This window comes from Solanum dulcamara, chromosome 5 (assembly GCF_947179165.1).
Source record: "Solanum dulcamara chromosome 5, daSolDulc1.2, whole genome shotgun sequence".
Taxonomy (NCBI): domain Eukaryota; kingdom Viridiplantae; phylum Streptophyta; class Magnoliopsida; order Solanales; family Solanaceae; genus Solanum; species Solanum dulcamara.
The window spans coordinates 7,449,553-7,475,933 of NC_077241.1; the positions used below are offsets into that span (position 1 = coordinate 7,449,553).

Below are 26,381 nucleotides of genomic sequence, written 5' to 3' on the forward strand. Positions count from 1 at the left end.
GCCAAAAAGTCTTCTCTTCTTTCGAGACAAGATTGACATTTCAACATCACATGATGAGCCAAAATCACTCCTTAAATAAAAGATGGTAGTTGGCAAAGGTGGATTTAAGGGGTCGCTTTTGATAAAAAAAAATTATATTATATTTTTTAAAAATAAATAGAAATTTTGAATTTTCTAAATACAAGATTAGATGTTGATTCAATAATTTAGGGTGTTCAAAATTCACCTAGAGATTTCAAATTCAAACTTCTTGTATTATATTTTTATTTTTCAAACTTTCTTAATAAAAAATTCTTAATCCATCATTGGTGGTTGATAATAAAGAATAACTAAAGAGGGCGGTCCTCAAAGATCAAAAAAAAACTTGGGTGCTATGCAAATGGGTATTTCGAGTTAAATACAAGGTTAATGTAACAAAGGAATTCTAATTCCTAAAGCCAATGATCTAAAATTGAGGCCTTTTGTGATTGATATTGGACAAGTTGCTCTGTGAATCGTCACTTAATTTTTGGGTATTTTGTAACATTGATCAGGTTGGTTCGGCTTTTTTACAAATCAAATCAAATTATTTGTGTCGGATTATTAAATCAATAAACCAAATCAAATCAATAAAAATCGAGTTTTTCGATATCAATTTTTCTCGGATTTTTTGGGTTTTTTCAGATTTTTTCATAGTATTTAATAAAAAGCACAGAGCAATGCTTTTTAAAAAGAGTTTTAGTACAAAATATCAATATATAAGATGGAGGCATAACACTGTTTGAAGTTTTAACTTTATAATATAACTTTATAAGATAAGTTTTTTTTTGTATATTATTTAGATGAGTTTTTCAAGTCCAAATCTAAATGTAAGAAATAAAACAAAAATTATGAATTTTTTTTAAAAAATATTTATAAATTACATTTTAATAAATATTTTTATGTATAACATAATTTAAAAGTAGTATATCTATAATCGGACCGGTTTGAGTTCGGTTTGACTTTTTTTAGTTAAAACCAAACCAACCCTATAATGGTCGGGTTTTTTTCCAAACACCAAACCAAGTCAAACCAAACCACTAGTCGAATTTTTTTTCCGATTTGGTTTGATTTATCGATTTGATGCGATTTATCGATTTGCCCTGTACAATCTTAATTGGGAGCAGCACTCACTACTAGTTAGTAATTCCAAGCTAATCGAAAGTAAAGACCAACATAGTCCTCATCGAAGAAGGAGAATATAACCATAATAACAGGTGATAGAAGCTTCGATGATGGCACCAAAATGAATGACACTACAACAATGGGTAAGTCTATTATATTGGGTGTTACTCCAATCATTTAATTTGTAGGGTTCTTGGGAATGCCTTCACAACCCACCACATCACCTTTAGGAATGAAGAAAATTTGGCTTTCTTCTATAGATATCATTTCATGGGTATCAAGACACACTATACACAGAAAAAATCGTCAATTTTATTGGAATGGCAAAATCTATTTTGTTTGTGATGACAGAAAAATTTTGTTTCAAAACTACATAATTCAAGTGCACATTCCATTGCTCAAACAATATAACACAATCACAACACAACAGAGAGAGCTTGAGGACAGTCCACTAAATTGCACTTTAAATTAAAGGGTAACTAAGAGTTGAACAATGTCATCAATGTTAGGAAATAGTAAGTGGATGTTCCACTTTATAAAGTGGGACCCACAAATACAAATTAAATTTGGCTTTTTCTTTCACTTTTTTTTTCACTTTCCTTTGTTTTTCATACGTTTTTTCCTTTTCTTTGCTATAAATTATCTTGTTTTGCAATTTAAATTAACACACATACATACGAAATTCTCCTCTGTTTTCCTTTCTTTTTTCTTACTCTCTCCTCCTTATTTTGTTAAGTTAGTGTATTTTATAACACGTTATCAGCATAAAACTCTAATTTTCTTCAGATAAATTAACTTCTATATCAGGTATATCTACTGAAGAAATTTTATTTTAGTTGTCTTTGTTATTTCTAAATTAATTTCTATATCAGTTGTCACCATGTCAAATTTATCAAAACTCAAGTTTATGGCACTTGACATTTCCGGAAAAAAATTATTTATCATGGATCCTTGATGTTGAAATTTACCTTGACGCTAAAGGTCTTGGTGATACTATTAAACAAGAAAATAAAGTATCAAGCCAAGCAAAGACCATGATTTTTCTCCGTCATCATATTCATGAAAGATTAAAAAATAAATATTTAACCGTGAAAGACCCCCTTGAATTATGGACTAATTTGTAGGATCGATATCACCACCTAAAACTTACGGTGTCACCAAAAGCCAGAATGACTAGATACACCTTCGATTTCAAGATTTTAAAACTGTGATAGAGTATAATTCTACTATCCACGAGGTAAGTTCCATGTTAAAATTATGTGGAGATACTATCACTGATGATGACTTACTTGAGATTTTTTTCCCACTTTTCACGCTTCAAATGTGTTACTACAATAACAATATCGTGAAAAAGGGTTTAAGAAGTATTCTGAAGTAATTACATGCCTACTTGCGGCTGAGCAAAATAATACTTTGCTGATAAAAAATTATGAAGCTCGTCCCTCTAGGTCTGCTCTATTTCCTGAAGCGAATGTTGTAGCAACAAATAATCAGTCTGAATCAAAGACAAAATAATTATCGCGGTCGTGGCCGTGGACGTGGGCGAGGACGTGGAAGAAGACGAAACAATTATCGTCATCATGACGGAAATAAACATGAGAACAATAAAGTTTCTTAAAATAATCTTTCCAGAGGTAAATCTAATATTTGCCACCGGTGTGGTATGAAGGGTCATTGGGTACGTGAATGTCGTACACCCGATTATTTTGTGAAACTTTATCAAGCCTCTCTCAAAAGAAGAGATAATAATCTAGAGACACACTTGAATTTTTGAAATGATGATAATGAAGCAACTCCCTCAAATAAATATGAAGATATTGAGGCGAATCTTACTTATAAAGATGATGCTTTCGAAGATCTACCAAATATTACTCATTTGGAAGCTGAAGATTTTATGAATATTGACTGAAGAATTGATCATCTAACTGGGATAAAAATAGTTATTTTTTTTATTATGTTTGATATTATGTTGTCCTTCGTAAAATGTTTCTTAAGGCAGTACAGTTTCTTATGTTATTATAGTTTTTCACGTTCTTATCATGTATCTTTTTGTTTATGAAGAATATGAAAATTTCTCAGTCATCAGTTGGATTCAAAAATAATTATAATGATATATGTCTTATTGATAGTGCCACAACACACACTATTTTAAGAGATAAGAAATATTTTTCTTATTTGATTATGAAAGAAGTTAATGTTAATACAATATCCGGTAGTACAAGATTAATTGAAGGATCCGGAAAAGCTAAAGTTGTTCTTGTCGGAGGAACAAATTTAACAATTAATGAAACATTATATTTTAGTAAGTCTCAAAGAAACTTATTAAGTTTTAAAGGCATTCTTTAAAATGGTTATCATACTAAGATTACAAATGATGAAAAGAATAAATATCTTTACATTACTGCAATGATGTCGGGCAAAAAGCTTATACTTGAAAAGTTACCCGCTCTTTCATCCGGCTTATGTTTCACAAGTATTAGCATGGTTGAAACACATGTCATAATAAACCAAAGGTTTACTAACTCAAATGATTTTATTATTTGACATGACCGATTTGGCCATCCCGATTTTAATATGATGCGCAAAATAATTGAGAGTTCACATGGACACTCTTTGAAGAACCAAAAGATTCTTCAATTTAAAGAATTCTCTTGTGTTGCATGTTCTCAAGGCAAATTGATTACTAGACCATCAGTAATCAAAGTGGAAAATGAATCCCCGGCATTTCTGAAACGTATACGGGTTGATATATGTGGGCCCATTCACCCATTATGTGGACCATTTAAATATTATATAGTTTTAATAGATGCATTTACAAGATGGTCACATGTGTGCTTATTATCAACTCGTAATATGACATTTGTGAGATTACTTGCTCAAATAATCAAGTTAAGAGCACAATTTTCAAATTATGCAATAAAGACAATTCGTCTTGATAATGCTGACGAGTTCACATCTCAAGCATTTAATGATTATTATTTATCCATTGGGATAACAGTTGAGCATCCGGTTGCTCATATTCATACTCAAAATGGTCTAGTAGAATCATTAATTAAACGTCTTTAATTAATTGCTAGACCAATGCTTATGAGAACAAAACTTCTTATTTCATTATGGGGTTATGTTATTTTGCATGCAGCAAGTCTTGTATGGATCAGACCCACAAATTATCATAAAGTCTCCCTATTACAATTGGTTTTTGGTCAGGAGCAGAACATTTTCCATCTTCGAATATTTGGATGTACAGTATATGTTCCAATTGATCCACCACAACGCACAAAAATAGGACCCCAAAGAATAATGGAGATATATGTTGGGTATAAATCTCCTTCTATAATAAAATATTTGAAACCTATGATTGGTGATTTATTTAGTGCAAGATTTGTTGATTGTTATTTTGATGAATCAGTATACCCAACATTAGGGGGAGAAAATAAGCAGTTGAAAAGAGAAATAAATTGAAATGCATTATCACTATCTCATTTAGATCCTCGTACAAATAAATATGAACTGAAAGTTCAAAAGATAATTCATTTGCAAAATATTGTAAATCAACTGCCAAATGCATTCACTGACCTATCAAGAGTTATTAAATCTCATATTCCAGCTGCTAATGCTCCAATTCGAGTTAATATCCCAATAGAACAATTAATTAATGCAAATGGGTCTAAACCACATTTAAAATGTGGTAGACTGATCGATTCCAAAGATAAAAATGCTCAAAAAAAAGCAAACAATCAAGATGGTCATGATATGAAAGAACCTGCTCAAGAAGAGCGAGGAGACATAACAATTGATAAAACCTTGGAAGAGGTTAAGGCGCCTGAAAATGATTAAGAAATTTCAATAAATTATGTTTTATCAGAAAAAATATGAAACCAAAATAATGTAATTATCGACAATAGTTTTGCTTATAATATTGTTATTGAAATAATACAACAAAATGGAGATCTTGAACCAAAATCTGTCAATGAATGTAGACAGAGGAATGATTGACCAAAATGGAAAGATGCAATTCAAGTTGAATTAGCTTCGCTTGAAAAATACAAAATTTTTAGACCGATAGTCTGAACAGCTGAAGGTATAAAATCAGTGGGGTACAAATGGTTCTTTGTGCAAAAAAGAAATAAGAAAAATGAAGTCGTAAGATATAAAACACGATTTGTGGCACAAGGATTTTCACAAAGATCTGACATTGATTATATGAAAACATATTCTCATGTGGTGAATGCAATTACTTTCAGATATCTTATAAATCTGGCAGTTCATAAAAATTTGGCATGCATTTGATGGATGTCGTTCCAACCTATTTATATAGTTTTTTGGATAACGATATTTTTATGAAAATTTATGAAGGATTTAAAATGCCTGAAATATATAAAGATTTTCGAAAAAACTTGTTCAATAAAACTTCAAAAATCTTTATATGGGCTGAAACAATCAGGGCGAATGTGGTACAATTGTCTTAGTGAATATTTGTTAAAAGAAGGATATAAAAATGATCCAATTTGCCCTTGTGTCTTTATGAAAAGGTCTGGATATGAATTTGTCATAATAACATTATATGTTGATGATTTGAATATTATCGAAACTCCTGAAGAACTTTCAAAGGCAGTAAAATGTCTGAAAAGAGAATTTGAAATGAAAGACTTCGGATAGACAAAATTTTGTCTTGGTCTACAAATTGAACATTTTGCAAATGAAATATTTGTCCATCAATCAACATATACAGAAAATAATTTAAGGAGATTTTACATGATAAAACACACCCACTGAGTACCCCAATGGCGGTGAGATCTCTTGATATTAACAAAGATCCATTTTGACCTCATGAAAATAATGAAGAGCTTGTTGGTGCTGAAATATCATACCTTAGTGCAATTGATGCATTAATGTATCTTGCCAACAATTCTAGACCAGATATAACTTTCTCAGTAAACTTGTTAGCAAGATTTAGTTCTTTCCCAATGTGAAGACACTGAAATGGAATTAAGCATATATTCAGATACATCCGAGGGACCACAGATGTGAGATTTTTTTACTCAAATGAAACCACGTCAGAATTGATTAGTTATGAAGATGCATGATATTTGTCTAATCCCCATAAAGGTCAATTGTAGATGAACTATTTATTTACATGTGGTGGTACAACTATATCATGGCGTTCAACAAAGCAAACTATGGTTACCACTTCTTCAAATCATGCATAGATAATAGGCATTCATGAAGCAAGTCGAGAATGTGTTTGGTTAAAATCAATAACTCAATACATTCAAGAAACATGTGGTTTTTCTTTGACAAGTGACTCTCCAACAATATTGTACGAAGACAATGTTGCATGTATAGCTCAATTAAAGAGAGGATACATCAAAGGAGACAAAACAAAACATATTTCACCAACATTCTTCTTTACCCATGATCTTCAAAAGAAAGGTGAAATAGATGTTCAACAAGTTCGTTCAAGTGATAATTTAGCAGATATGTTCACCAAGACATTGCCAACTTCAACCTTTGGAAAATTGAGATACAAGATTGAAATGCGTCATCTTCGAGATATTAAATTATGTCTTCATCAGGGGGAATATAATATGCACTGTACTCTTTTTTCCTTAATCTAGGTTTTGTCCCACTAGATTTTCCTAGCAAGGTTTTTAATGAGGCAGCACTCAAGACGTATTATCAGATGTGTGTACTCTTTTTCCTTCATTAGACTTTTTTCCACTAGGTTTTTCCTAATAAGGTTTTAACGAGACACAACATCTATGGGGTTTAGAATAACTACTATGTATATTGTTTCTTGTAAAGTTTTTAATGAGGCACATTACATGTGGACATTCAAGGGGGAGTGTTAAGAAATAGCAAGTGAATGTTCCACTTTATTTTTGCCCTATGTAATATTTTCCCCCTCTTTTCCTTCTCTCTAATAGTAATAATTTTTCTTTAAAAAATTAAGCGAATTTTTTGTTAAGGAATAATATTAAAGTTATTACAAATACACTGTATTATGGATGTCCGTCAGGGGAAGTTTAATGAAATTAGTGGCCTAAACTCAATCTTAGTAAATGTCGAAAGTATATTGAATGAAATTAGTAATTTTGTGCAACACGTGTGCTTCTTGTGCATCATATGTGCATTCCGTGCGTCACACAGGCATCTTGTGTCAATTAATATTATTTTAAAAATAACCCTCATATATTGTTAAACTTTTGTGTGATGTATATTATAAATTTTTAAAAAAAATTAGTGCAAACTCAAAATGATAAAGGATGAATTTATCTGTAGAACAAAAAAATTAAGATTGGTAAAAAAGATAATTAGATTTATAGTTTATACAATACTACATCAAAATTTAACAAGACACATATCAAGAATACATTTTAAAAAGACCAACATAGTCCCATAATGATGGCAACAAAATGAATGACACTGCAACAATGGATAAGTCTATTCTATTGGATATTACTTCAATCATTTAATTTGTAGGGGTCTTGAAAACACCTTTAGGAATGATGTTGGACTGAATAATTAAACATCAAGTTGTAGCATTAAGAGTACAAACAGATTTGCCTTCCTTCTATAGATATCCAGATACCCTATACACAAAAAGAAACCGGCAATTCTATCGGGATTGCAAAATCTATAGCACGATAGACTTTATTTGTGACGATAGAAAAATTATATTTCAAAACTGTACAAATTCCATTGCCCAAACAATATAATACAATCTCAACACAATAGAGAGAGCTTGAGGACACTCCAACTAAATTGCACTTTAAAGGCTAACCAAGATTTGTACAATGTCACCACATATTTAGGTCGATCGTGGGGTAAATTCTAATGAAAAGTTAACAACTTGATAAATCCTAGAAAATGAATTCAGTCTACAATAAATCCATTGCTCTCCATCCATATTATTTAGAGTACAAAATATAGAATCAGGTATTGTATTGAAGGGCATGTGACATGACTAGTGATCTGAATATTGTATAGGTTTTCATTTTCAGACACTTTATAAATGGTCACAAGTGAATTCCCCTCAATATTTCACATTAAACAACATTAAGGAGTGTGTTTCTACTAATTGTCATATTACAAAAAAATATATATAGCTAGTATTATGTACATATCTTGTTACATATCCAAAGTTGGAGGGCGTAAATGATAATTGAGGCCAAGTTAAAGAACATTTTTATATATTATCTTTTATTTTGTAAAGCTTAGGATGTAGCCTTGTATGATTTTTATTATTATGTCTATTTTGGAATAAAAGTTTTCATTGTATGGAATCTACCTCAAATGATTTCCTTTGGCTTTTTGTATCTTCCATGTTCATGAGTTCATATAGTTATTAATTAATATACTAGGTGTCGGTCGATCCCACCAAGAATATAGGGCGTGACATATTTTGAGCTAAAATGCAATGTTTATAAATTATAATAATTAACAACTTAAAATATTTATAATATATATAAAAATAAATTGATTGATTTTCGAAATTCTATCAATATCACATAAATTGGGACAAAGAAAGTAACATATATTATTTAAAAAACATAAAAAGTACTGTAAATCAGAATAATTAACAACTTAAACTTTTTAAAGACATAAAAAAAATTACTAGGACCACATTAATTGAGACAAAGGAAGTAACATATATTAGTTGAAAATAACAAATAAAGTGCTATCCTAATTTACATGGCACATATTTCTTTTTTACTGATAACTTAATTTTAAAATTCTCCTTTTACACAAATATAAAAAAATTATTTTGGATCACACATTAAAAATCTTTCTTTACTTTCTTTCTTACATGCCACAGATGGTGTTTGCGAATCAGTTTGGATTGGTTATTGGTCAAAATCAAAATCAAACCAAACCAATTTAATTGATGTTTAAATTAATAAAATCAAACCAAATATAATATGCATTTATCGATTTAGTTGTTACCTATTTTGGTTAGACTTGATTCAATTGTTCAGTTATTGATCATATACGAAAATAAAATCAAAAAACAAGGTGAGGAATAGAAAAATATGCATCTTTGAATTATAAATAAATTTTGATAAAAACATATATAAGAGATTTTATAATTTTTCATAAAAAATAATGTATTACATATATAATTATAAACAATATGTATTAATTTGTCGACTTGGTTTGTTTATTTCTTCGACTTTTTTAAACATAATTAAAATCAAATCAAATATTATCAGTTTTTAAAAAATTAAAATCAAATTAAACTCAACTCAAATAAAATTAATTTGATTTGATTTTTCGATTTTAATTAATTTTTATCCACACAATAAACACTTGCCACGAAGGAAAAATTATATAATGCAGCTTAAAACGTACGCGCACCACCGCACATAAAACAAACAACAAAGCACTTGTGTTCACTAACTAATATAAAAAAAGACACTACCACTCCCTAATTATTCTTTTCTCTGGCTGCTAATATTTAAAATTTGTCATAAAACAATGTATGTAATTTGTCATTAGATCCGATTATTTTTTTGATTTTTTTAATATAATCAAAACCCAATTAAATATTATCAGTTTTTTAAAAATATAAAATTAAAACAAACACAATTCAAATAAAATTATTTTTTTTCAATTTTAATTGATTTTTACCCAAATCGTAAACACCTTGCCATGAAGGGAGTAGTATATAATGCAGCTTACAACGTACAAGCACATAAAACAAACAACAAAACACATATATTCTTTTTTTTTTGGTTTTCCACCTGATGGAGCCCCAACTAAATTCGGATCGTGCATTACAGGGTACATTCGAGAGTGACGCTTCAACAGAATTTTTTTCATACCTAGAATTCGAACCCAAGACCTCTAATTAAAGGTGAAATAGTCTCCACTACTTCACTACAACGTTAAAGGAAGGATGCAACACTGACTTCCCACGGGTCACATACATTCACTAATATAAAAAAAATACAACTAGACTACTCTCTAAATATTCCTTTCTCTGGCTGCTAATTTTCATTGTAGCTAATCAATAATCACACTAGAGAAATATGGGATCTCAAGGTACGATCAATTCATTCATTCATGTTTTTCTGATATCATTTCCTGGTCAAGGACATGTCAATCCATTACTTAGACTTGGTAAACGCCTGGCCTTGAAAGGTGTTCTGGTCACCTTTTGCGCACCTGAATGTGTAGGTAAGGACATGAGAGCATCCAACAACAACATAATTAGTAATGAACCAATTCGGTATGGAAATGGTTTGATTAGATTTGAGTTTTTCGATGGATGGGAGTATACTCAGCCTAAAGAGAATCACCAGATCGAGACAGAGCTGGCGAATCTTGAAGTTGTAGGCAGGGCAGTACTCCCTGCCCTGCTAAAACAGAACGAATTGCAAGGACGTCCTGTTTCATGTCTAATCAATAATCCATTTATTCCATGGGTATGTGATGTAGCTAAAAGTCTTGATATACCTTATGGTATCCTTTGGATACAATCTTGTGCTAGTTTCTCATCTTATTATCACTATTATTTCAATCTTGCAACTTTCCCAAATGAATCAAATCCTAACATTGATGTTCGTTTACCTAACATGCCAATTCTCAAATGGGATGAACTTCCTAGTTTCTTACTCCCATCTAATCCATATCCTGTCTTAGCAAATGTCATTTTACACCAATTCAATTACCTCTCTAACCCCATTCGCATTTTCATCGAGTCATTTGACGAGCTTGAACAAGACATAGTAGACTACATGTCCAATTTCTTGCCTATCAAGACTATCGGTCCATTACTAGTCGATGAAGATTCAAAAATCGGAGAAAATATTCGTGGGGACTTAGTGAAGGCTGATAGTTCAATCACTCAATGGCTCAATTCCAAGCCATCATCTTCAGTTGTTTACATTTCTTTCGGGAGTATTGTTGTTCCAAGCCAAGAACAAATCGATGAAATTGCCTATGGGTTATTGAATTCAGGGCTAAATTTCTTGTGGATCATGAAGCCACCCCGAAAAAACTCATCCTTCCCTATAGTGGTATTGCCACAAGGCTATTTGGAAAAAGTTGGGAATAAAGGAAAAATTGTGGAATGGTGTTTGCAAGAAGAGGTTTTAGCACATCCGTCTTTAGCCTGTTTCCTGACTCATTGTGGATGGAATTCCTCAATGGAGGCCATCGCGAATGGGGTACCTATCGTTGCATTTCCACAATGGGGTGATCAAGTCACGGATGCTAAGTACTTAGTGGATGAATTCAAAATAGGTGTAAGACTTTGTCGAGGTGTGACAGAAAACAGGATTATTCCTCGATACGAAGTTGAACAATCTTTGCATGAGGTGACGAATGGTCCTAAGGCCGCGGAGATGAAATCAAATGCATTGAATTGGAAGAAGAAAGCCGCTGAGGCAGTGGCGGAAGGTGGTTCCTCAGATCAGAATTTGCAGTCTTTTATTGATGAGCTTATGACACTACAAAGAAGTAACCAAAAGTTGGTCAAGTTAGTACCTCTATCAAATTAGTGTAACCTTTTTTATGGTTGCTTTTAAATTGGTTCAATAACAAGATGCGAGAAGCGAGGCTGAGATGGTTCAGGCATGTGAAGAAGAGATGCGCGGATGCTCTAGTATGGAGGTGTGATAGGTTGGCTATGGATGATTACAGCAGAGGTAGAGGCAAGCCGAAGAAGTATGAGCAAAAACGATTAGACAAAACATGATGCTACTTCAGCTTACTGAGAATATAACTTAGATGGAAGTTATGAAGGACATAAATTAGGGTAAATGGTTAGTTAGGTTGTGAAGAGTTATCTCACTTCTTCCTTTATATTTGTAGTGGAAGTATTACTTTCAGAGTTTCTTGTTATTCTGTTTCTCTGTGATTGTTTGATGTTTCTTGTATTGAGATTATCATAGTACTTTGTTGTAATGATTGTTCCTTTTTAGTATGTTCTGTCATACTCTTTTTGGCATTTATTGGATTTAGTCATAACTCAAAGTAATATGTTCTGTCATAACTTTTTCATAACTCAGTTCTTTAACATATTACTTTGATTTCGACTTTGTATCTGAATAGCAGCTCAAACGGACTCTAGCACAGGGGCTGAAAACTATATTTTAAAAAGAATATATATGAATCAAAAATTTGCTTTATATAATGAAGTAGGCATATTTTCGATAATATTAAACCAAATCAAATATGTGTGTCTGGGACGTATGATGGTGCATGAAACCTCTTCTTGCTTTAGGCCTCCGTGCATGTCAAGACAGCATTCGGTAGTCATGAACCTCCGGCTGCAGAAGCAGCCTCAGCTTGCTTTTTCTTCTCCCGCTTTTTCTTGTTTTTCAATGCATTCTTGCTAAGCTCCCTATATTCATGTGAAATACGGAATAGACGTATAGTCACTCATTAGTTTGAACATCCAAAATATATCGAGAAAAACTGAAAAAAGTATGAAGATGTATCTCGAAGCTTACCCTGAAGTACTTCCTCCAAATAACTGTCAAAATGAAACAGATGCTTACTATCAGCACATTAGTTGTACAAAGTACAAACTAAAGGGGGAAAAGTCAAGACATAAAGTGGAAATAACGCATGGATGAACTTTCAGATCACAGCTAAGCATATTTAGACATTCTGAATGTAGCTCGTAAACCATCATGTCATTACAATATTGCATATTTATCGTCACAGTGTTTCATGTAAAGGTAACTATATCATAATGCAGTTTAACTTCTTTTTTGTGTAAAAGTTCGGTGTTGGTATTAACTTTTGGAGAAATGTTACAGAGAAAATCTATATTATTCTCTGTGAATTCCTAGCTTCAGCATTTTTTTATCCAAATCCTGAAAAGAACAGTCCATTCAGAAATGCAGACTTTTCAGTTCAGCAAACTTTCCAAAGATTTTCTAATCCAAATGGGTAGAGATCAGTGAGAGAGAACACATTTAGAAAGTTTCAGAATTATCTCGCCAGTCCAAGCAGAAGAGGAAAGATCAAGCAAGAAGTGCCAAAATTCTCGTCGTTCCATTTTCCGACAAACAGTTGTATACTTTTTATTGCAGTCATTTATCTATTTTTTAAAGAAAATCTATATCACAAACAATCACTTCTATACCCACAAACCCACCATTAGACAGTTCATCATCAAAACCATTCCCAAGAGAACCTTCACATGCTCTTTCTGCCATACTTTACAGATTCGGAAGCAAGAAACCTCCTTCCTTACATTTAATACATGAAGATCCAAACTTGTGCTACATCAGTTTTAGGTTCACAGGTTGTAAAACCCTATTTTGCCAAGCGCAGGGTCAATGCAAACAAGTCAAATGCTTGACAGATCAAAAAGAGGGTTATTGGTGAATGACAGAGTATAAAGCAACAAACAAAACAATGAAACCAAAAAAATACAAAAGCACAAAAAAGAAAAACAAAGAACTAGGGTTAGCAAGACTCACGATAGGTCAAAATGCAGTTTTATAGATCATAAATGAAGCAAATAAAAAAAAATTGAGGGGCTATCCTAATGCTATAGAATTGCACAGTAGTTTGTAGAGTTATTAAGGCATCTTAACTGTGCTAAGGCAGAGGTTTCTCAAGGAGAATGAGTTGCTAATCAAGAATGGACAGTGATAAACTGAAATACGGATACCAAATTTGGCTTTAAATTTAACGGAAAATATGATAGAAAGGAAGGAAAGATAAAGATTCCATGTAATCACCACCTCTAGAATACTTAAGCTTATTGCATCCAATGAATTACAGTGCATACCTAATATCCTTTTATTCTACAGACTGATTGCTATCAAACTAAACCATATGAAATTTATAGACACCAAGCTATCCATATTCGAGCAAGAACTAAATATTCTTTTGGAATGCAGTCAACAGCATGTCTTGGAGGAGCCAGAAATAGGATTCACACAGAAAGGTAGAGCACGGCCTCTTCATTCAAAAATTAAAACATGCATTTTGGACTGCCATTTTACTTATTCTTTACCATAAATAAATTCCAATTCAAAATTGACATGGCATAAACCATTATGAAGATAATGTAGACTCCAAAGGGGGAGGGGGGGTGACGATCCTTCTCAAAAAATATTCCAACTCAAAAAAAAAAAGAATATCTTGACAATAGCAAAATCATGAAAAAACATCTTTACTTTCTTGGAACCTTGTTACAATATAATCTTACAGGAGAAGGTTTTACAAGGGAACCAAGTTCGTAAATATTATGGTTGTTGTATAAAAGGTTGGTTTACTTCACAAAGATAATGGCTGTGTAGAAAACCCACTAGTGACATCATATTTAAAACCTACCATATCATTTATATAATGTACTTTAGACATTGTAATGGCATACTCATAACGTCAGTATTCTCCATTGGGAAATGGGCGTTAGGAAGAGATTTAATCAGCCAGCATAAAAACTGCCCTAGGCATGACGTTCAAAATGCTGAAGAAAGTATTTTGTTTAAGAATGTTATTAAAAGCGACAAATTTCATAGAGAACTTTTGGATTGAATAGCAATCATGTTAAGGTATAAGTATATGCTACACCAGCACAGTGTGTTATCAATGAACACATCTTGACTTATCAAAAGAAAAAAGTTGTAAGTACTAAATAAAGTATCCCTTCCATACCTCTGCTTGAACTACAGCAGCGGCCTTGGCATGAGGTGGACGATAAGCAGCAGGTTTTGCTGCAGGAGGATTGGCAGGAGTAGCTTTTGGAACGGCCTGAGCAGCTTTTGGAACGGCCTGAGTAGCTTTTGAAATGGCCTGAGTAGCTTTTGATTCTTTCCCTGTAAAGACATTTTGGTTTCAGCTCCCATTATTATAAGTAAATGGGCATTACATCAAACTTTGTTACTAGATTCAAACAGGAGGAACCTGGCACTTTAGCTTCATCTATTTTCACCGAGCTAACTGCCTTTACAAGGTATTCCATGTCACCAAACTTTTCAACTGACTCTGGCTTCCAATCAACCTGTCAGAGGAGTGAACAAAGAAGTAAGCAGGCAGAGCAAATTGGTTTGGGACCAGAAAAGAGAAAATAAATAAATAAGCAAGACTATTAACCTGATACAATCTATCGAACATCTTCTTGAAGTACAATGATCCATTGTGGTGAAAGACTTTAATCCTTCACAAAAATGAATATGGGAATTAGCTATCATGTATTTAATAAATGAAGTTTCCAAATATATCTGCTTTCAGAAACCTGGAAGTACTTTCTCTCATTCAAGCAAAGGCAACATTAAGCATGATCACTATTCACTGATTCTAATCACTATTCACTAGCTTCTCACACCTTTAGAATCAGTGAAGGCTTTTCAAACAACACGATTACAAGTTGATGCAGTTACATAAGGACCATGGGACAAAGACCAACAACCATCTTTTTCTACATTGTAGAGTCACAGATCAACTATGGTCTTTGTTTTTGAGGCTCACTGGTAACAGCTGGACGATGCCAGAGCATACTACTGACCTGCTGATTTGCTGGATCAGGAGAGGAGGAAGTAAAAGCCAAAAGAAGTAGTGGAGAATGATTCCAGCTTGCATATGGTGGTCAATATGGAAGGAAAGAAATGGAATATGCTATGAGAACAAATCAAGCTCCATAGAGAAAGTTAAGGAGAATTGTACTGCATATTTGTATTTTTGGAGTAAACAGGAATGTATAGAGGTAGAGCAACTAGTAGATATTCTAGGATCCTTGTAATTAGCCTTCCTAGTCTCACTGTGTACTAATTTTTGGAGGTCACCAGCATATCCTTAATGCTGAGGAATACAATATCACTAATTTCAAAAAAAAAAAAACAATAAGGGCCATAATTCAATAGATCCAACTTTTAGCAAGAAAGATAGATGATAATTGCTATAACAATTGATATTAAACCTGCAGGTGGATTAACAACAACAATAACATACCCAGTGTAATCCCACAAGTGGGATTTTAGGAGGTTAAGATGTACGCAGACCTTATCCCACCTTAGTGGGGTAGAGAAATTGTTTCCGGTAGACCCTTAACTCAAAAAAGAGAAGTTTTTCGAAGAAGAGTAGAAAGAAAAGGATGATAGCAAAATATCAAGATACTGAGCAAAATGAAGCAACAGATAGCAAAAAACACATTGAAAAGAATATGAGACTACGCGATTACTATATACTAATAATAATAAGGAGAACAGTATATGGGGGTAGCCCCCTGCCTCTCCTACCTAATGGGCGATTAACACTCAGCTACCTAGTAACCTTCTAATCCTCGACCTCCATGTCTTCCTATCTAGGGTCATGTCCTTTGTAAGCTAAAGTTGTGTCATGTTCTATCTAATCACCTCCCCCAGTTCTTTTTCAGCCTACCTCTACCTCTCCTAACTTCTGCTATAGCCAACCTATATATCACACCTCTTAACTGGCGCATCTATGCACCTCCTTTTCATATGTCCGAACCATGTCAACCTAGCTTCCCTCATCTTGTCCGCCATGGCTGCCACACCCACCTTGCGTCGTATAACTTTGTTCTTGAACATGTCTCTCCTAACGTGTCCACACATCCATGAATATTCTCATCTCTGCTACATTTATCTTCTAAACATGGACGTTCTTGATTGGCCAACACTCTGCCCCATACAATATTGTTGGTCTCACCACCACTCCGTAGAACTTACCCTTAAGTTTTGGTGACACATTTGCAAGTGGATTAACATCAACGTGGAAAAGTTGACAACTAGATTCAAGATCTAATTTAAAATACTACTAAACCAATAGATTGAAAGAAATCAAGTGGTCTAGCCGGTCATCAAGATATTCAAATATATTTTAAAATGAAGTAAAATGCACTAACTTTGGTACATTAAATTGTCTTATCATTGCGGAGGAAAAAAGTTTTCTTATCAATCCAAGATACAAACTGAAATTTTATACATTAGGTTCTTAGGTTACCCTTTAGGCTTTAGCCAAAGCACACTTTACGCAAAAACAAAATCAGCAAAACATATGCATACCCATTATCAACTTGAAGGCGTGGAGCTGTTGTGGCAGTCATGAAGTACCGACCATCAGGAGACCATTCACTTGTCACTGACAATTCAGCCCTTGTAGTTCCAAGCTGCTTTTTCTCCTTGTAGTCCCAGAATGCCTGAAATCATGAATAATCACTCAAGAGCTAAGCTAAACAAGAAGAAGAAACTTGTATTCAAGATCACAGGCAAGCATCACTTAACGAATCAACTAAGATTTTAATAGGAATTCTCTAAGCCTCTAGGTAGACATGGCAATACAGTCTTTTAATTTGTTCAAACAACTATAGCATAAATGAAGGTCAGGGTGAAGCAAGCTGCACTTGCCAAAAGATGAGGCTAGTTCTACCTCTAGAAAAGAACTTTGGCGGGCAGTTAGGGCAACGAAGGTCATCAACCTAGGTCATGGACTTCATGATACACAACATAACCTGTCTAGCTGGGTAAATATTCAAATTTTCTCAGGAAGAAAGTTTTTGAACCTTACATGTCCTACATGCCAAACCTATGTTTTTTATAAGTTGTGTTAACGATTCATATGTGAGTAAGAAAGATTTAACCCAAAATGTAATAGATGTTGATAACTGATCCATCGTCAACCAGGAAATAGCCTCTCTACCTGCCAAGGTAGGGATAAGGTCTGCGTAGACTCTACCCTCCCCAGACCTCGCTTGTGGAACTATATTGAGTATGTTGTTGTTGTTGTTATTGGTCGACTAGGAAATAGAGGTGACTTTGAGATGGCACCAGGACAACAATCCACCATGTTAATCACTAGGTTGTACTTACAAACATTTTCATTTGTCTAGATGTACCCATGTCGAATGGGTGTAATATGAATATGGATATTTTGTGATGATTGTTCATACTATAATATGATTTAGCAAAACTTACAGCTACTTGTACCAAATACTTACACATACCCATATCCAATAAACACCGACAAACAATCAGGTAGATGGTTTGATGTAAATATGGTTAGATAATTAAGTATTGAGGATAAGCGACTAATTAATATATGTGATTAAAAGGACAACCCCGAGCATCGGGAATCGACTTTAAATTCAAGTAGGAAAGGGTAGCTTGGCCTATTCCAATTGTCATGGATTAGAATTCATTGGCCAATAAGAGTAAAGAAAGAAAATGAGCAAAAGGAGTGATTAATTACCGAGGGCGGATCTAGGGGGTGGGAGGGGGTTTGGCAGAAAATTACACGGTATATATAAGGTAAATTTTCTGTATTTATGTATATATATTAATTTTGAACCTCCTAAACAAGAAACAAAGTGTAGCAGAGTGGATAGTGCCTTTCAAATGGACCCCTGCGTTCAGGGTTCGAATCTCACTGTACGTATTACGTTTTTAGCTTCTATTATTTATTTTCATTTAATTTCGGGAACAGCGACTAGCCCGACTCAATTTTCACTATTACTTATTTTTTAAAAAAAGTGTCGAAATAGTGGATTTAATCCCCCCAAAAAAAAAAGAAAACAATCCCAAAAAATCGAACTCCTGACTGAAAATCCTTGATCTACCACTGTTAATTACCACAAATATGGTCGGATGCTGCTGAACAAACAATCCGAAAAACAAGAACAGAGGACTAAGGGACATAGGTAATAGTTTGCCAATTTGAACAACTTAAATTACAAGTGTTAGACGACCATTTAAGTGACATATACTACAGAATTTCATTTTAATCAGATAAAAGAAACCATCAAACAACATAAATCACCATATCTATAAAGTTTTTTGGATAGTGATGGTGTCTTGTCAAGCTTGCGCAAACCTCGACTATTCCATCAATTACCTAGCTACCTCTCACCAGCATAGAAACGGATAATTCTGCTGCAAATGCTTAGGTAGATGAGAAGATATCACCTAATGTTTATTGTTTCTGCTAGGATTCGAACCCTGCTCTCCAAGTTTAGCACTCATGTCGTTGACCACTAGGCTACACGCTTGGTTGCCACATAAATCACCATATTTTATTTTGACCAAAATTCTAAAATTCATATGACATAATTGAAGGAGGCCAAATCTGAGGAAAAGGTTGGAAAACTGATGAACATACAGAAGGGACTGAACTTGCTGGAAAATTAACCCTGAAAGCTGTCGGAATGAGATCTTTGAACATCTTTTTGTCATAAAAATCACCAGAATATTCTATTTGCTGAGACTCACCAAACTAGAGAACGATTGAAAAATCACCGGAGATCATCGCTGTTTATTATTGAGCCTTATGGTGCAGGATAATCTTATTAAAGTGGGCATACAGTAATATCTTTGTCAGCATAAGACACTGTTGTAATAAACTAGTCAAAACCCCAGTGAGTCAGAATATTAGATTAAATCTCAAATGAATAAAAAAGGAAGGCACAAACTTGTTTGAGCTTCACAGAATTAGGGTTCAGGTGATCAAAATTGGTTAGGTTTGGAATGGAGAATCAAACCCCACGAAAGCTAGAAATTCACAGGATTGTCTGAATAGGGTTAATGCACTGAGCATATGGAGTGGATCTCCCCATAGTCTTGCAGGACCTCGCCTCAAGATGGCTTCTCTAATTATGTCTTCTGAAATATTCCTAGTTTTGTCGTAGTATTGGTTGATGCATAACATTTATAAGAGAAAAAAAGGCTCGGGCAAAAGAGACAGTTTCAGGAAAATATGTGATGAATGACATTTTCTTATCTCAGACATCGTTGGTAAATGCGAAGTAATTTCTAACAAAAATTTGATGTCATATGAGATAGTAGAAACAAGGATAAAAGATTGAGAGAGTGAGCAAAGAACAATGACTTATGTGCGAAACCCTTTATAGAGATATTGTACCATGTAAATCGTTGTATTACTATTATCGACCTGATACAATATAATCAAATACGCCCTATGTCCCATTTTATGTGGCACGCTTTCCATTTCAGTCCATCTCAAAAGAATGTCGCTTTTCTACATTTAAAAACAATTCAACTTTAAACTTCTCATTCTACACTTAATAAGGTGATGTACAACCATCCAAATGTCTATGGCTTGTTTTATACCACGAGTTTCAAAAGTCTTACATACAGTCTTAAACTTCATGTTTGGTCAATCACCATAACTTAAAATGGGATGGAGGGAGTTTATTATTAAATACAATTGTTTACACTTAACTAGTGAACACTATCTACACTTAACTATCAAATAATTTCAATGTGTTTTGTTGCTTGGAAGAACCAAATGGTCTTATACACTGCTTGTGCTGATCACTACATGTACTAAAGAGTCTCCTCGAGCATGATTTGGCAAGACAATAAGCTTAGAATAATTAAGAGGTTGACATGCCTCCAGTGACTGATCAATTTGTGTTCTATTCAGCACTTAAATCTAAGTATTCTACTTCCTCGATAATATTTTATGTGATATTCATTCCTTTTTAGTCTATCTCGAAGAGATTGACCCCTTTCCATATTTGAAACTATCCAATTTAACATTCGTATTTTACTGATTTACTCTTATTCACATGACTTGTTGTGGAACCACTGGATACAAAAACTGATTTTTTTATTAGAAGAAATAAAGATCGAGGGGACACGTCGAACTCTTTCCATCTCTCATTAAATTGTTGGTAGTAAGGGCAACTTTGGTGCTTTGATATATTTATCCTATTTGTCAAAAGTCTTCGATTTTGATAAGCAATAGCAAGCCACGATATTTGACACAGATATAAGAGTTATGGACATTTCTGACTTCTCAATAGGACAATCATCTAAATAAGCATACCATGTCTCCAGGTAAGTTACCAAAGCCTGCCAAGCATATAACTGTAGAACAAGGATTAAGGCAAACAAAAGCAGTAACTGCAAATTGTGGAAATAAACTAGCAGCCTGAACGATCCCTTGTACGCTTTTTTTTCCTGTGACCAACTAGAATCAATGAAGATAAATTAGGAAAATAATTTCTTTACTAAGTAAAGGATACAGTTCCCCAACGGATTCCATCTGATCGTGTTGTATGGGCCTGTTCCAAGCTCAAGTAGAGGATTGCATTTCTTGTCAAAAACCGTCGCCATAGCAGGCATAACTAAGTGATTTAAGGAATAACAGCAACATCCACAAAATAAATGAAACAATAGATTCAACAGAAAACATAGGTATACTAGCTGCATCTTTTTCTGTTTTTTTTTTACAGTAGCGTCGAGGCTATCTTGCACACTTTATTACTACTTCTGACACAGCATAGGTACCAAGTGACCCTACCCACCAAGGGTGAGCAGATGGGAAGAATTCATCTAGCTCTTTGACCGTAAAGCCACCACTTTGGAGGCAGATACTAGATGCAAATTAATCTTGAACAAATACACTCGATGGAGGAAATAAGAGCTCCTTTGATAGGATGAAACTTAGACCCTATCAATCAACTGAGCACATGTTTGTTGAGTATATAAAAGTCAAATGATCTGATGCACTTGACCTTGGACCTTGGAACTCCGTTGTAGTTAAAGAACAAAAAATATATGCATGCTAGTTGTCCTTCACCATTTAACAGTTATCTCGCTTTTTTTATTGTGCATTTCGCTTAACTGAGAAAGAAGGTTTTACAGGGAATAATTTTAGAAAAAGCTGGAACATCCAGAACCATGAATGAGATAATGAAAGAACCAAGCTCTAAGCTTTGGCAACTAGGCATAAGTGAGCATATATTAAAAAATTTTACTTGTTTAGAAATAAGTTGCATCCAAGTTCAAACTTAGAAACATTTCTTCCAATATTATTGTCTTCAACTTGTATGCTTTTTCATATATGAGCAGCCCGGTGCATAAAGCACCCCGCATTAACAAGGTTCGGGGAAGGGCCACACCCCAAAGGAGTGTGATGTAGACAGTCTAACCTAATGCAATCATTAGTGGCTGCTTCCACGGCTCAAATCCGTGACCTATAGGTCACACGGAGGCAACTTTATCGTTGCTCCAGAGCTCCCCTTCATGAATAATGTGTTATATTTACATGGACTCTTTTCACAATCTTCTTTTTTTCCCTCTAAGGTTTTCTTTTCATTTCTTGATAACAAATTCACAAGCCTTGAGATTGGGGTTTAGTAAAGGATACATCCATAAACAACTGCAAATTCTTTACCCGAATAGGACCATTGAACATCATGAATAGGGCCTTCTTTACCTGCAAAATACCAAGGATCACTAAATTGCAAATTCACTCATTCAACACGTAACTTTTGCTGAAGAATAAGAAGATGATAGAACATACGGAGAGGCACAAGCCCTTCATGGGCCCCATCAGTAGTCAAGTAGTTCAACTTTGATTCTCCATAGTAGCTCTGGTTTGTTTTATCAACATCTGATTGGACCACCACTAGGAGCCCTGTAGAACCAGAGTTCCAGCTCAGTTGCACAGTTGAACACCGGAAGAAGCTACGCCGAGCAACAGCTTGACTTTGTAAGTCCTTTTCACAAGCATATATCTGAACACTGGCTGGCATTCCCTGCATAAATTAATTTCCAAAAGGTTAATTAGGAACCCTAAGAACTGGTAGCCCAAGCACGGGACACTTGAAGAATATTCTGTTGTGTGGTAATCTGATTGCACGAAAGTGATGAAACTATGGAAGTATTTTACTCCTCGATTACTCCTGTCCTTTTATATTGGTCTTTGGGCATTACTATTGCAAAAAGAATTCCAAAATATTCAGGTCGATTTCTTAGATTCACTTAGCTGACTACTCTTCAGTAGCTGTTTCACTACAACAATAATGATGTACTGTGCTGTCCAGAAACACAACTCTTTAAAACCTGCAAGACTGATGTGTCTCTCATATAGGATTCAGTATGAAAGCTTGTCATATATTCCCAAAGACTCGAAGTGTAACTTTTATTACATTAAGGAGCAATTCGGACAACTTCTGTAAAAAAGCTTTTTGAATTTATAGAAAATATTTAGTGAGACTTGACAGTTGCGCTCAATATTAGTTGTGTCAAGTTGTCTAACAACAAGCAAAATGTGGATTGGTTAAAGAGTCAAAAAGCATATCGAAATGCACATTTTTTTACCAATCAAGAGGAACAAATACATGGATGTTTTAAAGTGATAATTAATGAGCATCCAACAATTCTCTTCCTGAATTGCAAAATAGACCTTGGATTCTGGAACAAATGCAGCCACATACGATCCAGGGGCCTTAGAAAGCTCCAATGCAGCAACCCCAGGAACTCGAAGCCGATTAACAAATCCCTTAGAGAAATCTCTAGGATCAAAGAACTGGATCTCGTTTGTTGCCAATCGACATGCAACAGCTTTGTCAGAGCTAAAACGTACTGAAGGCCTGACGAAAGCAGAGACCAAATGAATAAAATACTACAAAACTATGAGCATCAATTTCCACTTTGAAAGCCAAAGCAAAAGAAAAAATACCATGTAACTTTAGTCATATTTTTCTGGAAGAGTTGGTAAACAGATTCGCCATTTTCTATCTTCCACACGACTACGTTCTTATGCTGCGGAGATGAACATTTCTGGAAAGTCTGAAGATAAGTCCCGCAAGGAGAAATGACAGCTGCAAGTACGTTTGGGACATCAAAGGACCTAATCTCTCTCAAGGTTTTGCAATCAAAGATACTTATTACAGAGTCTGATTTTGTAACCATAAGTTTGGACCCATCCTCACTGAACTTTGCACTGGTACAAGGAACCCTATCCAGCTTGACACCAGGTTCACCATTAGGGAAAGGAGGTCCATTCCAAATTAAAAAACCTTCTGGTCCTCTTACTAAAATCTCCAACAAGGAGGAAGGCTCCACAACCGCCATCCTATTGGATCAAATATATTATCAACATTAGCCCATACATCAAACCACCAGTATCAGAATTAACATCAGTCACATTTACAGAAGTTGAGACTAAGAGTTCATCTATGCTATATTAGGATATAAATGATTTTCCACAACTTCTTCTTCTTTCTTTGAATTGGGGATAGGGGAAGGGAAAATTTTTGGAGGGGATTACAAGATGGGGAATCAAACCCTCACCAACAAGGTGAAAGTTTAGATACTCATAGTCAACCAACTAAGCTACTAAGATTCCTGATTTTCCACAAATCAAGGTAACCAAACACTAAAAAATGATTTCTCAAGGAAAAAATGAAGAATTACCCCAATCATCTGAAATCAAATATTGAAACTAAAACACTCCATAAACTACCAATGAAATGACATTGATGGAGAAGGTATCAATTACAATAACATACCCACTATAATCCTATAATCCCACGAGTGGGGGTCTAGAAAGGATAGTCCATACACAGGTAAAAAGATTATTTCCAATAAACCCACAGCTCAGGAGAAAGTATCAATTACAGTATAAAAAAAACCATTTTTTCGTAAGGGTTGTTAAAGTTTGCATCTTTTTTGATATTATAGCAGACTGCTCTAATGGATTAATCTATATGACCTACTAAATAGAGAATAAAACTAAACCCAAAGAAAAATTGTAAATACATATTCACTATATAAAACAAAGAGCAGTCAATTCTCCACTTGATTTTATACAATCACTGAGCTCTAGATTAGCAAGTAATTAAAGTGAAAATCAGCAACAACAACCAAAAAAAATTCCAATTTTCGGTATGTTTGTGCTGTAAATGTACATTGGGGGTTTGCATAACATTAAATTAACTTACCAGAAAAATAAATTTCGGAATCACTGATCTCTGCTGAGTTAGAAGTATTTCCGATTTTTTGTGTAGATTGATAATGGGGGAGTTGATGAAAGGGAGAACTCAAGAGTCTGCGGCCTAATGGAGGTTACTTTTGGCCTTCGAAACGAATTAGTAAATTACAATATTTAAATGTTAACACACTATATTTGGAGAGTTTTCACGAATTGTTTCCTAACATATCTTATTGACTTGTGTTATTGTTTATATCTTGTTTGGATGGTTAGTTTAAATATTATATTTATTTGGATTGTTATTTAAAATTTATTATATTGTACTGTTTAAATTTATTGTTAGATAATGATGAAAAGTCTCATTTTTTGTAACTATCTATTTGATGTGATCGCATGGTATCTTGATATTATTATTTTTTTGCTTGTATTTACTTATTATTTAATAATCTTGTTTTATCCTTAAACCTTCCTTTTACCGGTAGTTCTACCGTATACCCTCCTCCTTCATTGACCAAAGATCTTCTCTTTCCTTGCCTTGTGATGATTAGAAAGGCATGGAAGATTGCGACTCTGAGTTTGTATCATTCAAATGGTTGATGTTTGATGTTATATAACAACGGAGAATGATACAATCAATTCAAACTTTGTATTTATTAAAATATTATAGTATAATACAATATGATACATTATGAAACAATATGTAACAATCATCCAAACAAGGGGTTAAGAGAAGAAGAACTCCCTTAAAAAGGAGAATAGAGAAATTACTAATTTGGGATACCCATTTGGCAATGAAATTCTTCATTTTTTTATCCCTCCCTAGGAGCTTCCATCTTTTTGCTACCTTGGTGACTTGAACTCACAACTTTTTAGAGTGGAAGTGAGGAGTGTTTACTATCCAGACAACTCCCTCTTATCACCATGAATTTTTTTTCCACTTTATGGGGAATTTTTTCCACTTTATTTGAAACCAACTCCAATTTCAAAAATTTCAAATAAACTGGAAAAAAATTCATGATCAAATGCCCATTAATATTTCTCATATATTAAGTGATTAATGATGTGTACAATAGAGCTAAGATTTGAGTGAGGATAATGGGAGAAAACTCTAAACACTTCTAGTCGAGATGGAATTATATCAAAGAGATCTCAGTTTGTTTTTTATTTATCTTGACCAAGAAGGAATTAACACGGCACATTCAAGAGAAAGTACCTATGTTATTTGTAAACGATATAGCATTGATCGACAAATAACATGATAGAATTAATGATAGACTAGAAAGTTAGAGACACACCTTAGAGTTCAAAGGCTTTAGGTTGAGCAACATTAAAATAGAGTACATGAAGCACATAGTGACGCATCATATGAGGTGGATGGGAAAACGATGATTGATGCACAAGTCATCCCTAAGAGAAGAAAACTCAAGTATCTTAAGTCTATAATGCATGAATGAAAGCTCACATCTGGTGTCATTTATGATAAAGAATGTGTCACTGAGACTAAAATATAAATTCCATAGAGTAGTGGTTAGACCGGCTATGTTGTACAAATTTGAGTGTTGGTCAGTCAA

The 26,381-nt window shown here is 33.9% G+C and overlaps 2 protein-coding genes across 2 annotated transcripts; one reads left to right on the forward strand and one right to left on the reverse strand.

The window, feature by feature from the left end:
- Window positions 1-10,061: 10,061 nt before the first annotated feature.
- LOC129888968 (gallate 1-beta-glucosyltransferase 84A24-like) lies at window positions 10,062-12,073 on the forward strand. Its single transcript, XM_055964043.1, has one exon. It carries the CDS (start codon window positions 10,176-10,178, stop codon window positions 11,646-11,648), a length of 1,473 nt encoding a protein of 490 aa, XP_055820018.1. The 5' UTR covers window positions 10,062-10,175; the 3' UTR covers window positions 11,649-12,073.
- A 156-nt stretch (window positions 12,074-12,229) lies between these two features.
- Window positions 12,230-25,005, reverse strand: LOC129888967 (uncharacterized). Its single transcript, XM_055964042.1, has 13 exons — window positions 24,821-25,005; window positions 23,557-23,952; window positions 23,281-23,467; window positions 22,396-22,630; window positions 22,240-22,308; window positions 21,113-21,214; window positions 20,914-20,954; window positions 17,136-17,269; window positions 15,208-15,271; window positions 15,019-15,115; window positions 14,770-14,930; window positions 12,603-12,625; window positions 12,230-12,493 (listed from the first exon to the last, which is right to left on the reverse strand). Exons 2-13 carry the CDS (start codon window positions 23,949-23,951, stop codon window positions 12,406-12,408), a joined length of 1,596 nt encoding a protein of 531 aa, XP_055820017.1. The 5' UTR covers window position 23,952; window positions 24,821-25,005; the 3' UTR covers window positions 12,230-12,405.
- Window positions 25,006-26,381: the final 1,376 nt, after the last annotated feature.